Source organism: Solea senegalensis, linkage group LG16 (assembly GCF_019176455.1).
Source record: "Solea senegalensis isolate Sse05_10M linkage group LG16, IFAPA_SoseM_1, whole genome shotgun sequence".
Lineage (NCBI taxonomy): Eukaryota > Metazoa > Chordata > Actinopteri > Pleuronectiformes > Soleidae > Solea > Solea senegalensis.
Genome location: NC_058036.1, coordinates 1,668,655 through 1,684,066, shown reverse-complemented (window position 1 = coordinate 1,684,066; position 15,412 = coordinate 1,668,655). Strand labels below are relative to the sequence as shown.

Below are 15,412 nucleotides of genomic sequence, written 5' to 3'. Positions count from 1 at the left end.
AACAAGAAAAAAGAAAGACAGAAAGAGAGACAACAAAGAAAGACAGGAAGAAAAAGAGACAACAAGGACAAAGAAATACAGAAAGAAAGAGACAACAAGAACAAAGAAAGACAAGAAAGAGACAACAAGAACAAAGAAATACAGAAAGAAAAAGAGACAACAAAGAAGGACAGGAAGAAAAAGAGACAACAAGGACAAAGAAAGACAGAAAGAAAGAGACAACAAGGACAAAGAAAGACAGAAAAAGAAAGAGACAAAAGGACAAAGAAAGACAGAAAGAGAGACAACAAAGAAAGACAGGAAGAAAAAGAGACAACAAGGACAAAGAAAGACAGAAAGAAAAAGAGACAACAAAGAAAGACAGGAAGAAAAAGAGACAACAAGGACAAAGAAAGACAGAAAGAAAGAGACAAAGAAAAGACAGAAAGAGACAACAAAGAAAAGACAGGAAGAAAAAAGAGACAACAAGGACAAAGAAAGACAGAAAGAAAGAGACAACAAGGACAAAGAAAGACAGAAAGAAAAAGAGACAACAAAGAAAGACAGGAAGAAAAAGAGATAGGAAGGACAGAGAAAGACAGAAATAGAGACAACAAAGAAAGACAGGAAGAAAAAGAGACAACAAGGACGAAGAAAGAAAGAAGAAGAGACAACAAGGACAAAGAAAGACTACAAGGACAAAGAAAGAAAGACAAAAAATGACAAACACTGAAAGACAAAAAATGACAGAGACAAATAGAAAGACAAAAAAGGAGAAAGAAAGAAAGAAACTTTGTAACTAAAACACAAGTGTCCAAAGTTGCCTCAGCACTTGTGTCTAAAAAAAGCCCCAACCCTCTGTGTGTGTGTGTGTTTTAGTGTGTGTGTGTGTGTGTGTGTGTGTGTGTGTGTTTTAGTGTGTGTGTGTGTGTGTGTTCACGGACGTCATCGTAAGAGGGTGGGGCCTGTGACTCTCTCTGTATAAAGTCACAGCAGCTCTTTGACGCAGAGCAGCGACTGTGATCGCGGTGAGCAACACATTTTTATCACTTTTAAACTTTACTTTCACCGTTTCCACGTCTTTCTCATGTTGTCATGTACTTTTGTTGTACATTCAACAAATACTTTGAATAATTTGTCATCGTTTTCTCTTACTCTGACCAGGATTGTGATTGTTTTTCTCTCTCTTCTCTACTGAATTTGACTATTTATACGTGTTTTTTTTAGTCTTACTAAATATTCATAACATTTATTAAAATGTTAACTATTGTATTATGATTGAGTTTGCGTGGTACTGTATATGTATACTTTTACATACTGTATATTATCATTCCGTTTATTTCATTTTAACTGTCTTTTCTCGTCTGTCCTGTTTTCCATTGTTTTGGTCTCCAAATTTTTTTTTTTAAATAATGTTTACTGATTTTGCCATGATCGATTGGATTATTATTTTCAAGTTTCTTAAGAGTTTTATTTTGAAGGTAATGCAGGAAGTTTAGCTTACCATAGCTTACTAGCGAGCAATAGATTTAGAGCTTTTTATTATTATTATTTTGGATATTGAGGAATAACTAAAGACTTAAAAGAAATAAACAACCATAGAAACAAAAGACACTAAAATATGTTTAATTTTGTACATGATAAACATTAATTAATGGCAGTTTCTTTGCCTCCACAGTCTCGTCAGAGTCTTCCTCAGGCCGTCGGTTTCGCTTCATTTCAATTTCTCGGACCAGAATGCGAACTTGCTCCGGTTCCACAGAGCCCGAGGGCTTCAGACGCAACTCCCTCCCGGGACACAACACGCTGTTGGCGGGAGGACGCTGGTTCAACGGCAAATTCATGAAATTGTTCCGAGCTCCGAGAGCTCAGGAGACCGCCAACGTCACACCGCCCACCGTCGACGGACGACGCTCGCCGAGCAACACGACAGAGGAGGAGGAGGAGCCTCAAACTGGTAACAGACGCAGAATAACATAACCACTCAAAGTCACTTTTTACCCGGGTTTATCTGTAACTTTGTCCTTCTGTTAGCAACTTCCTGCCCACATTAAAATGATCATATTTCAAGAAATAAGCGGCAAAATTCATCAGATTTGACCGCAATTTGGTGTGCGTGTGCAGGATCAGACCTTCTACCAAATCTTACGTATTTGGCGGCAAATTCACATGTGTATATTGTATATGTGTGTATGCACTCTTTCCCTTTGTAGAAAGGTGTAATGTACATGCTGTGTGGTCCAAAACTAGCATTACTAACTAACTAACATCCTTCAGGTGTGGTTTGGATTTGTTTATTCCAGACGTCCTCATCTTTCCGTCTCCCTCTCAGGTTCCCCCTCAGTTATCGTCACGTTTGATCAGTGCCTTGAAGACCGACTCTTCTCTGAAGCCAGTCAGAACCTGAGAGAGCGGGAGGAGCTTCTATTCGGGCCGTTGGCGGAGGCCGAGGGCGCTCAACGTCGCGAGGAAGAAGTCAAGAGCCTTGCTGAAGACTATGCCGTCCTCAGACTGCACATCCTGCAGACTCTGCAGCAGAGTTTGTCTCTCGGCATCGGAACAGTCAACACCGACGCTCTGACGTCCGCTGTGAAGGCCGTCCACCAGGAGGACAAGCAGGACCAGCTGTGGAAGCAGAGGGATGGCACTCCACCCGGCTGGAGGCCCGGTGGCTGGAAGGAGTTCCATGACGAAGCTCTTGGCAGCTTGGTGAAGGACCGCATGGACAACCCGTCAACGCTCACCGACGGCCAGCTGGTGGGGAAATCGTCCATCATGGCCGACATCTGCAGCATGGGTAGGCAGCTGCTGGACGACCTGCGGCTGGTGGTGGGCGTGGTCAAGACGTGCTACCCCCCACAGACGGACATCTGTGGTTTTTACGTCAGGCTGTACCACCAAGCCTTCAGCGCCAGACTCGGAAAGATCGCGGACTTTGTGCTGGAGGACGAGGACTGTCGTCACCTCCTGTGCTGGGTCAACGAATATTACCCCGAGTAAGTGGTGAATTTAACTTTGGAGCCATTTAGAAAACTGAAAGGTCAACGTCCTGCAATCGACACGATGGTGACCCTCAAGTATGTTACCGTTAAATTTTGGTAAGAATCTGCCGTCTGAGGACGTCACAAATCTATCACGTTATCAAGAAATCCCATTTCCAACACAATTTGGTCCGTGTTTGCAGCGTCAGACGCTCATCAGACTAATGGCGTGCTTAAGTTGTGTTTCCACTAGCATGGTACCTGGTAGGCGAGGTTCCAAGCGAGGCCGAGGCGAGGCGAGCCCGGGACCATAGTGGAAAACGGCCACAAGCTTGTTTTCACACCTAATAGTCTCCGCTAGGCTCGCTTCAGGCGGGGGTTGCGACATTCAGCCGGTCCAAGTTTGCTTTCACACTTTCGCTGATTTTTGATTGACGTATTTTGCCCTCCTGCATCAAGCAATACAAGCATTCACAACTCCACAACCAAAACCGGACTTTCCGAGCAAACGGACTAAGAAGGAGCTGGTGTGAATGAACGCAGCCTGAGTTTCATCTGGATTCATCAGATTTAGATTAAGGATTTGACGTCCATTTCAGCCTTACATGGTTCAGTCCCAAGTTAACAAGTTCAGTGCGGGAATGTCGCAATGGCTGCGTGATGTAAGAGACATGAATTACTGGAATGTTTGACTTCCTGGGAACTCTCTTATTCAGATTAAGAACAGAACACTGCCAGCAGATGGATTTAGTTTTCTTAGTCACACAAACGGGTCACTTCCTGTGCTTCTTATGAGTTCTTAAATCCACAGAGACGAGTACAAGTATTGATGATGCATAAAAAAAATGTAATGATTGGTTCCTCCTGTGTCTGATTTCTGGTTCCTCTGCATCAGGCGAGTTCAGAAGCTGCATCTGGGCTGTGAGGACTGCACCGTGCTGGGAAAGCTTCTGCCGCAGGAGTTACTGGAGCCTCTGGAGGAGCAGTATCTGAGCAGTCGACAGGTAACCGCAGATTATTGTAATGTATGTCCGGTAGGAGTTCATTGTGTTCATGCTTTTACTAACATGCAGAAAGGTTCTTCCTGTGTGCTAACCACTACACCACCTGTGTGGCACGCTGGGTGTGAATATTTTTTGAAAAAGGGGAAAAAAGTCTGAGATTTAAGTCAGAAATTAAACCTTTTTTTCAGAATTCTGAGATTTTAGTCAGAAACCTGAGATTAAAATAAAAAAAAACACAACTTTTTCTCAAATTCTGAGGGGGTCAGAAATTGGAATTTCATCTCAAAATTTCTGACAGATCGGAGGGAAAAAAGTCTCAAAATTAAAAAAAAAATCCTGAGAAAAAACACAGCACCACTAAATGTTGTCTTTACAAAGCGTGCGTTAAAGAAAAGTCGCATTCTTTTGTCTTCAGGTGGAGCTGATGACGTACGTCAGCCGCGTTCTGGAGGAAGAAAAGCAAAAGTGGAATAACGGCGAGGAGCCGGCGATGGAGGACGGCTGCTACGTCAGTCATGTGGCCTATGACATCATTCAGGTAAAGATACTCTCATCAGTGTTTAGTGTTTTAAAATGACACGTCACTGTTATTAACTGGTTATTGTAATTGTCTGTGTGTTTGTAGTTTATCTACGGCATCGTGACGTCAGCTGCTAAAGTGGTGGGAGACGTGCACAAGGCCCAGAGAATAACATGCAAACTCAACCCTTTGATGCAGAGGTGACATACTGTTATCATCATTATTATTATTATTTTTATTGTGTTTTAAATGTAACGTGTCTGAAGGGTGAAAATCAACTGCTTTTATTTATTTATTTATTTACTTTAGCTTCAAGGTTTTCCAGGACGAGGTCATGAGGCTGAACAGAGCAAACAGCAGAGCCATCGTCAAGGCTAACCTCGGCTCTGTCCAACAGTTCAGGTGTGTATCTGACACACACACACACACACACAGACGTGGACATGCACACACACACCACACACACCTCTGTTTTATGACTTCATATAATAACTTTGTTACATAGAGATTTCATTGTCTGTGTGTCCGTGTGTTTTCTGCAGAGACGTCCTGGAGAAGAACCCTCATCTGTTCCTGGACGACGTGCGGGGAAACTGTTTGAGCGTTTTGAGCGAGATGAAAGAATCGGCTCACGCGTATTTACTATTGCCCGTGCACGACTCGCTCAGGGTGAGATTATAATCCCGTCTGTTGAAGTGTACGCAGCTGTGGGCGGAAGGCATTCACTGATGAATGCGCGGTGTCTCTGTATCTCTTGCAGCCACAGTATCGCAAACTGGGAACCAGTGAGTGGCTGAACAAGGGTGTGTTTGAGAAGCTGCTGCTCAGTGCTCAGGCCGTGGACGAACAACTCCAGGGTTTAAAGGAATCCTGTCGCCAGGTAAACTGAATTATAATAAAAGTCGCTCATTTATAGATCATCTATTTTATACTATTCTACTACACTTTATACTATCACTCCTTCTATTTTCATATTTATTATTTGTCCTGTTTTATTGTTTACACCATCTGTCACTTGTTTACTCCAAAGTCAAGAAAGCCTAATCTAATCTAATCCAATCTAATCTTACGTATTAAAAAAAAATCAACTATATTTGCTCTAACCTAATTGTAACCTCATTTTATTAAATATTATATAATCCAATCTAATATAAGAAGTATATAGTATTAACAAATTGCTATTTTTGTTCTAATCTAACTCTAATCCAAACAAACCTGATAAAATGCACTCCAATACAACCCAATTCAATCCAATTCAATCCAATATATAATATAATTATATTATAGTATCAAATAAATTGCTATTTCTTATAATGTTGTTCTAATCTAATTTTATCAGATCCAAACCAATCTAATCTAGGTTTATCTAATCCAATCTAATCTAATAAAAGAGGAATAAACTTTGCTCTATTTTCTCACTGCATTGTCGTGACTCGCTGTTAATTTCTTATTAATGGGATTAATGAATTTAAAATAATGTGTTTTTTTTATTGCTTTCATAATCCAGGAGTTGGTGTGTCAGTTTCATCAGGACGTGACGGTGGAATATGTGAGGAGGCTCCTGAGAGGAGACGTCAAACTGAAGGACAAGGAGCGGCAGAACGCGGCGTTCGCCGTCGTGAAGAACGACGCCGAGAGTCTGCACGCGTTGTTCGTCAGTATGGTGAGAAAACTTTACATACACAATTTAACAACTTTACATACACAACTTTACATACACAACTTAACAACTTTACATACACAACTTAACAACTTTACATACACAACTTAACAACTTTACATACACAACTTAACAACTTTACATAATACTTAACAACTTTACATACACAACTTAACTACTTAACTTTACATACACAACTTAACAACAACTTAACAACTTTACATGCTAACTTAACAACTTTACATACACAACTTAACAACTTAACAACTTTACATACACAACTTTACAACTTTACATACGCAACTTAACAACTTTACATACGCAACTTAACAACTTTACATACACAACTTTACATACACAACTTAACAACTTTACATACACAACTTTAAGCTGAGGCTAAGTTGCACTAAATTTAATCAAATGTGGATATAAAACACTGTATATTGCAGCAGTTCCAGTTTGAAGCCCTCTGTTCTACAACAAGATGAAATTCTCTATTGTAAAAAAAAACACTTAGTCAGTCTGAGGAAAACTGACTGCTACTGTCTGAGGAAATAAAGGACTTTTTTTTCAAAGACTAAAACACGAGGAATGTGTTGAAATCCAGACTCGTGAGCTTTAACTCGTGCAGATGAAAGGCTCTGTGTTGTTGCTCAGATCTTCCTGACGCAGTGTGAGAGAATCAGTAGCTAAGTGTTGAATGGAATGACCACAGCGTGTGAATAACAAGTGAGCCAGTAAATGGGGAGTCCAGAGAGAAACTCCACCAGAGTGCAATCATCCTCCTCCTCCTCCTCCTTCTCCCTGAATCACGTGGTGACATCATCACTGCTCCTCCGTCTTCACAGGGCTCAAACCAGGACTGGCTGAAGGAAATCCTGACCAAGATTGCTGAAGTGCTGAAACTCCAGGACGTGCCCGCTATTCAGATGCAGGTGGCGTCGCTGGGAAGTGCCTTTCCTGACCTCAGGTAAACGTCAACCACGCTTGTGTAAAGTACCTCAAAGTAAAGTACAAGTATGTGGCCAGAAAATGACTGAGTATCCCTTTAAGGTACTTTTTACTGTAATACAATAATATTATACCTTATTTACAAATCACCACGTGTACAAAGAAATTAACCCACGCCTGGAAAAAAAGACAAATATTTTGCAAATAAAATGAAACAAAAGTTCCTTAAAAGATAAGCCTAAACAAAGCCTTAACCTTAACCAGTTAAAGGATTTGTCCGACCCTTAACCTGACCACAATTCTCTTAGTCTTAGTCCTTAACTTAACCAGTTCTGACAAGGTCAGTCTTTATGACAGCTACAGTGCTCGTGTGTTTTATATTGAGCTAAATAAATAAGGGTAATAAGGACAGAAAAGCCTTGTGATGATGATGATGATGATGATGATGATGAGGTGGAGAAGGAAACTCACATTTCATGGCTGAAAGGCAGCAGGAAGTGAACCGAGACAGAACATGTAAGATGTTTCCTGCAGCAGGAGGGCGATATGAGCTAAAAGCAGACACACACACACACACCACCACAACTCAATTTTATCATGGAGCTGCCAACAAAGTGTGGCAGTCTAGTGAAGTGGGGCAGTCCGATAAAAGGTCTGGAAACTCACGAGACCTGATAACACGACTGCAGCAGATTCCTGACACTTAACCTTTTGCTCACATGATAAAATCTAATCCTGTGTGGATTCTACAACATCTTCAATATCTATGTTCACGTCTTTATCTCACTGTTAGACTGAAGTTTGTAAACCACTCGCTCTCCCACACCAAAGTCCACAGAGAAAATCAGTGATTTTAGCTCATGAGAACACAGGAGCTGCTGCTGGTGTACTGCTGCCCTCGTGTGGTCACTTTGTGTCACTGCAGTAAATCTGAACAAAGGATTTCAAACACCAAAGTCATGATATAACATATATAAACTTACCAAATCGGGCAAAAGTGGACACAAAACTCCTGTTAAATGGTCGATTTTCTCTATGGACTTTGGTGTGTGTGAGTGAGTGGTTTACTAAAGTGACTCTTAATCTTCGGCCCACGCGCTCAGACCTGCACCTGCATAATTCCACGCGTTAAACGCAGTTTGTCTTTGTCCCCGCAGTGAAAAACACGTCTCTGCTCTGCTCAAGCTCAAGACGAACATTTCCAGAGCCGACAGGAAAGTGGTCAAAGAGACGCTGTCGGACACGCTGAGAGAAACGGGCGTCGCCGCGTCTCACTCCTTTTTCTCCAAAGTTCAGGTCAAATGAGGATTCGCTCCCTCGGCCAGTTCTCTCCGGGTACTGCAGTGTTTGTGCGCGAGTGCGATGAGCGTGCCGCTGTTTCTGTACGAGTGTCTAAGCTAATGTTCACACACGTGGTGCTGTTTGCTGTTTGTGTGCCAGTGTTTTGTGTTTAAAGGGGGGAAAAAGGGGAATATTGCCAGTTTTGAAGTTCATTTCTCTGGTGGTGTTTATATAAATATGTATATAGAAATATTTTTTTAAATATGATATCAAGCTTGTGTGTTTGCTGCCGCACACGTGCACACATCGAGGTTCTTATTTCTTGCACATGCTTTGTCTCAAATGTTATGTTCAATGGAGGGGAAAAGTTTGAAGAAGTTGAAGTTACAATTAAATGTGTTCAAAGTTGTGCGAGTGCGTTTTTATTTGCCATTTTCTAATGGGAGTGAGTCAACATTTCCTCCAAAGTCATTTTCGCACATTTTACGGCAAATGTTGCACAGCACAGAATCAGGAGACAAACATGTACGACTAAAACATGAAGACCAGAACTGACCGTACAGTCAAACTCCGCCTGACCTGGTCCTGATGGGGCTCAAGGTCGCCGGTTTTCAGCAGTGCTGTCGCTAAATACACCACTGTTAAATGTTGACATTTTAGACATTTTCTTGGCCAAATGTTGGAGATTAACACATGTTTTCAGGATTTTTAAGTCTTTTTAACTGATCTACATTGTTGGCTTTGATTCTCGCGTCGGACGTCGCGCTCATGACTCCTCCAGTTGGAACCTTGTCAGAGCAGGTGCTAAAAAAAACATCAGGTACCAGATACTATCACTCATGGAAAAGCAACAAAAACAAACAAGTAGAGTCGAGCTGTGAACTCCCACCAACCAGTTTCCAGTCATTGACGCACAGGTCAGAGTTCAGCATCAGTGGCTTTGACGGACTCGTCTTCGCCTCTGCTTGCGGCCTTCTGTCGTACACTGATCACATCCTTCCTCTCACAGCGACACACAGACTTTCAGGAAAGACACAAAGCGTTGACAGTAATTCACAGCAGCCGCCCCTGCACACTCACATCCTTCCCGTCACTGCAGGAGCGGCTATTAACTGCCGTTACAGCCTCAAAAACAATAAACGTGAAACGCCTCGGCTCACCAGCTCCTGCACGACACCATAATCATTTCCCACTATTGTTTCACAAAGCGCTGGCGGCTTGTGATGTGGACGAGTACAATCTGAAGGGAGGAAATTAATGAATTCAATTTTCTCCTGATGAAGAAGTGGAGTAGTTAAAAGTTATGACCTCTGACCTCTGGAAAACATTTTGTAATAGCTGTGCTGCCGTTGTTGTTTTTGGATCCAAGCAAGGAATTATCTGTATATATATAAAGCTGTGCCATATGTTATGCTACTTGATGACATGATTGGACATGACATTGTCTTATATAACACCAAGTCATATATATGTTTGTAAATGTAAAATTCCCAATTCCCAAGTTCACATTGACTTTGGCTACAATCATGCTGCATTTCTTCCATTTTTGCTCTACAGCTTCTTGCTCTACAGTCCAATAGGCTGGTTTAAAAACAAACTTAATAAATATTTTTCTTACATTTAGTTGTTAAATGCAAACAAGACGAGCTGTTTATTGATTGAAATTGTTGTTGTGAAGTCTCTTTGATACGAACCTGTTCCTATGGAGAACGTATGTTTAATATGGACATTTTAATAAAGTTTTTTTTAAGAAAAAATAACAGCTTGACTCAGCTTGAAGTTACACTCTAGTAAGCCACGCCCACCTGTCTCTCTTATCAATTCAACCGTCAGACTTTGCTTGACGCCATGTTTCTGTTCAGCAAGTCTTGGGTGAGTTTATTTTAGCATTTAATCTTAAACGGTGCTTAGAAAAAACGTTATACGGATGTTTTTTCAACTCTGTAGCGGGTTGTGTTCAAAAATAGGGAATATTACTGGGCTGCTGTGACTGACGCGACTGCTAGCTTAAATTGTTTCTGTAGCATGACGAAGCACGACGGATTTGTGCTAAACTCAAACTAAACTAAAAATAAAAATAGACTAACCAACTAAATTTAAAGTAGAATCAGTCTTAAAATATATTGTATTAAAAGTGGAAGAGTGATTGTGTTGTATTCTATTACAATGGTAAGTATTGCAAGTATGAGATGAGTTGGCTAAATTAGTTGGCTAATTTTGCGCGCCGGCTCGTGCACAGTGCACACTTAACCGCAATATTAACTTTGGCTGCCAGCCATTTTCAACGCAGTGGCCGAATTGACGTCTATAGCAGTAAATGAAGCATTTATCAAGTATTTGCTTTATTTTCATTTAATAAAACTTATATAATCATCTACTGCAATATCAACATATCTTGAAACTTGATGTGAACATAATTAAAAATAATTAGTTACAGAGATATCTACAACTGTAATTTTGACTAGAAAGACGTTGCAGACATCTATAATGGTAATTGTGGCGTAGTCAACCCGCAATATTAGTTCTTATAATTTTCACATTGTTGGCTTTAATTCTTGTGTTGGACCTCACACTCATGACTCTGACCAATCAGTGGCCGGCAGTCTGACAAGTCACATTTTAGTATTTGGCTCAGCCCACTTGGAACCTCGTCAGAGCAAAAAAGTACCAGGTACTATCACCATTGGCAAAAAGCAAGTGCTGTTCCAAGGCGAGTCGAGTCGTGCCGGGACCATGTAGTGGAAAAGTGGCACAAGTCACAGGACTAAGTATTTGCTCTATGACACCAGATAGACCATTTTCATTTGTACATATACGCCATAATTAAAACACTTTTCAGTGTTACATAATTACTGCATTCCCTTGTTTTAGTTGTTTGCAGAATTTATGTATAAACAGCTGAAATGAACCTCAGCAAAGACCAGCAACCACCACTGCTGTACAGTTGTTGCACTGTGTGAATAGGTGAATCGTGAAACTGTGAAGGCGCTTTGAATGGTGAAAATGCCAAATAAATGCAGTCCTGTGCATCATCTTCTCTGTTATGTTTCAGTAAACAAGCTACAGGGGACATGACAAGTGTCTGTCACGACAGAGGACACTCCCACTGGACATGAAGGTCATTAAGTGAACTCCTACAGCTGCTGTAATTATCTGCACTCGCGCACGTGCCTCCACACTGATGCTGCTGCTGTTTGTGGATTCTCGGGTCCTCTACATCCGTCTATCATGAAAAAACGGGTGACATTTGCAGGAGGTCAGATGATCCACAGGCTCCATGGAGACGACACTCTGCAGAGGTAAATTCATCATTTAAATCTGGTGTAAATATTTAACATGAGTTGTGTATTTTTAACCACAGTGCCATTGAGATGATGCCGTTCTTTGTGTTGCAGGAACTCTGGGATGAAGGAGCAAAACACAGGTGAGAGAAAATTCTTAGAAAGAGAAAGATTAATACAATGGGATAAGATGTAAAAATGCAGTAAAATGGGAATGAGATAAGATTAAATATGAGATTGAATAAAATGAGATGCAGTAAATGAAGATGATATAAAATTAATAGGGAAAAATAAGATGATGAAGTTGAGATGCAATGAGATTGAAAAAATGCAATAAAACAAAATGAGGTGGGATTAAATGAGATGTGATAAAATGAGATTAAATCCATTTTGTTTAAATGACTAATCAGATTTCCAATACACAGAAAAACTAGTGTATCAGAACCTAAATCAAGAAAACTAGTGTCAAAATAGTGTTTTTTAGTCACCAAATGAATTTTACTGAACATAGCTCAACGTAAAAGTAAATTGTGATACAATTATGAAATATATATTTTGTTTTAGGTTTATTTCTTCATAATAACATTAATTGTTTTAGAAATTAAATGTTATGTTATGCACAATTTTTTCCTTTGAGTGGCAATAATACGTCATGCTGAATGAGTGGGTCACCGAGTAAAAAGGTTTGTCAAAGCACGACGTGAAGAAAGTGAATGAAAACAGACGGAGTGAAATCCACAGCGCTCAGTTTCACTGATTCACTGTTTCCCTCTCTGGTTGTTTTATATGTCAGCACCTGTTTTATCTCTCTGTAACTGAAACAAACACTGTCTTTGCCTTACCTGAGAGCTGCAGGTTTTTGTGCCGGTGACACTGGATATCAGTGGCAAACAGGAGAAACATGAACCTGACCTGGGTCACGTCTGATCAGTTACAGGAAGAGAAGCCACACGTGTCCACTGTGTTTGCCTGACATTTGAATCTTTTCTTTTTTTGGCCCTGACCAAACTGGTAGTCATTCAAACTGTTTCTAACAGTCAATAACAGTGCAAGCAACGTTTTCTTAAAGTTGTCATATTTGAAGATCGGTTGATACAGATTACATTTTTGGTTTGTGGTGTGAGGCTTTCAGGAGCTTTGTGAAAAACAGGTGTGAATTGACAGAGAAAGGACAGTTTTTAATATCACTCATCTTCATTTAAAAAAACCTAAAAATCTTAAAAAATTAACATGGGTCAATGGGAGATTTGAGCAGACCTCTTTGTGCTTTTAAAAACTGCAAGTCATTAAAATGAAATTGACACACAGGGTCAGACAACAGTATCTTTCCTGAAATGCTCTTACTTCTGTTCAAAATACAGCGACTTGCAGCCAGTGCTTCCATTGCATCACAAAATGTAGAAAATGACGCGGTGTGACCATAACATAATAAGTGTAATAAAAAAAATTTCAACTTGGTCAATAAAGCTGATCGTGATTGTGGGTTACACTTCCTGAGTAACTCTCTCCTTTCAGATAACCAGATAACAGGATTAAAAGATGTCGCCGCTGATTTCAACGGAAACGGACGACAAGCGGCAAGAACTGTACCACAAATCCAACACGTAACCGTACAAATACCTAAAACAGTGAGCACCGGTCCCTTTCTCAAGGTAACTTATCACAGCATCCTCCATTTTAAAGTGTTTCCCCCGCAGAGAAATCAAATGCTGACCACCAAACCAAAAAAGGATTTAAAAACAGTGTGTAAGAATTAGGTTTCATGTCAGGTAAAATTCAGCAACAGTGTCTGCCCTGAAACACAGTTTCACACAGCCATGCTGTGATGACTGCAAATTAATACTAGGCCACTGTTGTGATATTTTTCTTTTTTGATTTTGCCTCAAACCAAATTGCAAGTTGAGGGCCCATAAAGGCTTGGGCCGGCCCTGACCCCTGACCTCTGACCTCTGACCCTCTCCTCAGCACTCTGCATTGACACCTGCTCAGAGAAAGTTTCTGTTCAGCGTCTCGTCCTCCAGCAGCTCTGCACACGTGCGCGGCCTCATCACACAGCACTACATGAACGTGCTGCACCGGTGTATACGAACAGGTGAGATTACACACACACGCACACACATAATCCCTTTATATGTCCAGTATAAATCATTCATCAATTTTAAAGACTAATCACTTCTCCCATGCATACATCACCACACCTTCCAAATTTTGGGAAAAGTGCTTTTCAATCAACCATTTTTATAAAGCATCTTTGTGTTCAAAAGTAATGTAATAGAAATACAGTAATGCAATAAAACATGATAGCAATAAAAATAACAATAAAAAAATAATTCTGTGGTAAAATATTGGATTTAGAGAATGCTAAGCTAAAAAAAAGGTTTAGTGGTTGGTTGTGATGTTCTCAGAGAACCAATTTTATCTCCTCACATTAATTAAAACAAAGGTTTTCATGATTTCTCTGCTCATAGACGACCTGGCTGTGACGTCCGTGACCTCACCTGACCTCACAGAGAGCCGAAAACAGACGCCAAAGACACAAGCAGACATTTCTTCCAAGATGAAGCACAATGAGAACATACATCGTGCAAAGCGTCCTGAGAAATCCTTCCTCCCAAAACTCCCAAACAACCCAGTCAGGTGGGAAACTCATGGAAGAGGATTAGGGCCACATGTGAACATTTCTGGGGGGAAAAATGTCAGAATTATGAGAAAAAAGTCAGATTTCTGACCTTTTTTCACAAAATTCTGACATTTGTGTCAGATTTCTGGATTGTTCTATGAAGTTAAGTTAATTTGCCGTTTTTGTGTGATTTTAGATTTTTGGACACGTAAGAAAATCTTATTCTTGATAAACAGCTATACTGTATATGTTTGGGTTTGTACTGAATATGGAAGTGAATCTGTCTCATTGGATTTTTAATGTTAAACGACTCCTCAAATTTTCAGTATCTAATTTTTTTACATTTGCTAGAAATGTTTTAATTTCAAAATCTCATTAGTATAGATAACTGTTTTTTGTTTTGAGTGTGTATTGTAAATATAATTCCTTGTAGAAATCAGTTGTGTGTGTGGAGAGGAGCAGCTTTGCACAGTTAATGCGTGTGCTTTCAGTGCACTGTCACTCTCTGGCGCCCTCTCGTGTCAGCAAAATGGAACCTCTCAAACTTGACATTTCCAGGAAATTTCATGTCCACTGACTGAGAACAAGTGTTTCCAAACCTTAGCAAAGCCACTTTTATTTATGTATATTTTATTCATATATATGTACAGTGTATATATATTTTGTATATAAATTTACCCACTGAACTGAATAACTTGCACGTACCTTCTATTATATATTTTTAATTATTGTTAATTTTGGAATATGTACATCACATATACAATAAAATACCTGTGAAAATGTCATTAGTGGCATTTTTTATCAAAACTGTCATTCTTCCAATAATTGAAATGCTTTTAAAAACCAAAATTGCCAAATAAAAATAATCTTCACAAAACAGTGCATTGACCACAATTTAACATCTTTATATACACATATTTATATATTTTTTCTCCTGTTTTGTTATGACGTTAGTATCTCCCCGATATTCCTCAAACGTTTTTCAATCTAAATTAGCTTTAATCTAAAGAGATTAAAGCTATAATTCTGGTAAGTAAACCTAAGTAAAATCCAGTGCAACCGAAAATGCCTCAAATTAGTGAATGGACTCCACCTGTGCGTAATTAATCTCAGAATAATCACACCTGTTCTGTGA

At 40.0% G+C, this 15,412-nt stretch overlaps 2 protein-coding genes across 2 annotated transcripts; both read left to right on the top strand.

Annotated features, from left to right (window-relative positions):
• Window positions 1-893: 893 nt before the first annotated feature.
• Window positions 894-8,785, top strand: LOC122783481 (tumor necrosis factor alpha-induced protein 2-like). The gene is made up of 12 exons (XM_044048313.1): window positions 894-1,007; window positions 1,658-1,936; window positions 2,312-2,975; window positions 3,856-3,964; window positions 4,380-4,502; window positions 4,590-4,684; window positions 4,794-4,886; window positions 5,027-5,153; window positions 5,245-5,364; window positions 5,992-6,147; window positions 6,993-7,114; window positions 8,253-8,785. The coding sequence occupies exons 2-12, from the start codon at window positions 1,717-1,719 to the stop codon at window positions 8,398-8,400; spliced, it is 1,977 nt and encodes a 658-aa protein (XP_043904248.1). The 5' UTR covers window positions 894-1,007; window positions 1,658-1,716; the 3' UTR covers window positions 8,401-8,785.
• Window positions 8,786-10,187: 1,402 nt separating this feature from the next.
• LOC122782562 lies at window positions 10,188-15,144 on the top strand. Its single transcript, XM_044046953.1, has 6 exons — window positions 10,188-10,248; window positions 11,429-11,675; window positions 11,772-11,800; window positions 13,173-13,309; window positions 13,623-13,749; window positions 14,126-15,144. Exons 2-6 carry the CDS (start codon window positions 11,605-11,607, stop codon window positions 14,383-14,385), a joined length of 624 nt encoding a protein of 207 aa, XP_043902888.1. The 5' UTR covers window positions 10,188-10,248; window positions 11,429-11,604; the 3' UTR covers window positions 14,386-15,144.
• Window positions 15,145-15,412: the final 268 nt, after the last annotated feature.

Bases quoted from the DNA above. Each gene is read 5' to 3' on its own strand.
- LOC122783481 (XM_044048313.1), top strand. From the start codon at position 1,717: ATGCGAACTTGCTCCGGTTCCACAGAGCCCGAGGGCTTCAGACGCAAC. The intron at 5,365-5,991 runs GTAAACTGAATT...TTCATAATCCAG, and splicing joins TAAAGGAATCCTGTCGCCAG to GAGTTGGTGTGTCAGTTTCA. The intron at 6,148-6,992 runs GTGAGAAAACTT...CCGTCTTCACAG, and splicing joins ACGCGTTGTTCGTCAGTATG to GGCTCAAACCAGGACTGGCT.
- LOC122782562 (XM_044046953.1), top strand. From the start codon at position 11,605: ATGAAAAAACGGGTGACATTTGCAGGAGGTCAGATGATCCACAGGCTC. The intron at 11,676-11,771 runs GTAAATTCATCA...TTTGTGTTGCAG, and splicing joins GGAGACGACACTCTGCAGAG to GAACTCTGGGATGAAGGAGC. The intron at 11,801-13,172 runs GTGAGAGAAAAT...CTCTCCTTTCAG, and splicing joins GATGAAGGAGCAAAACACAG to ATAACCAGATAACAGGATTA.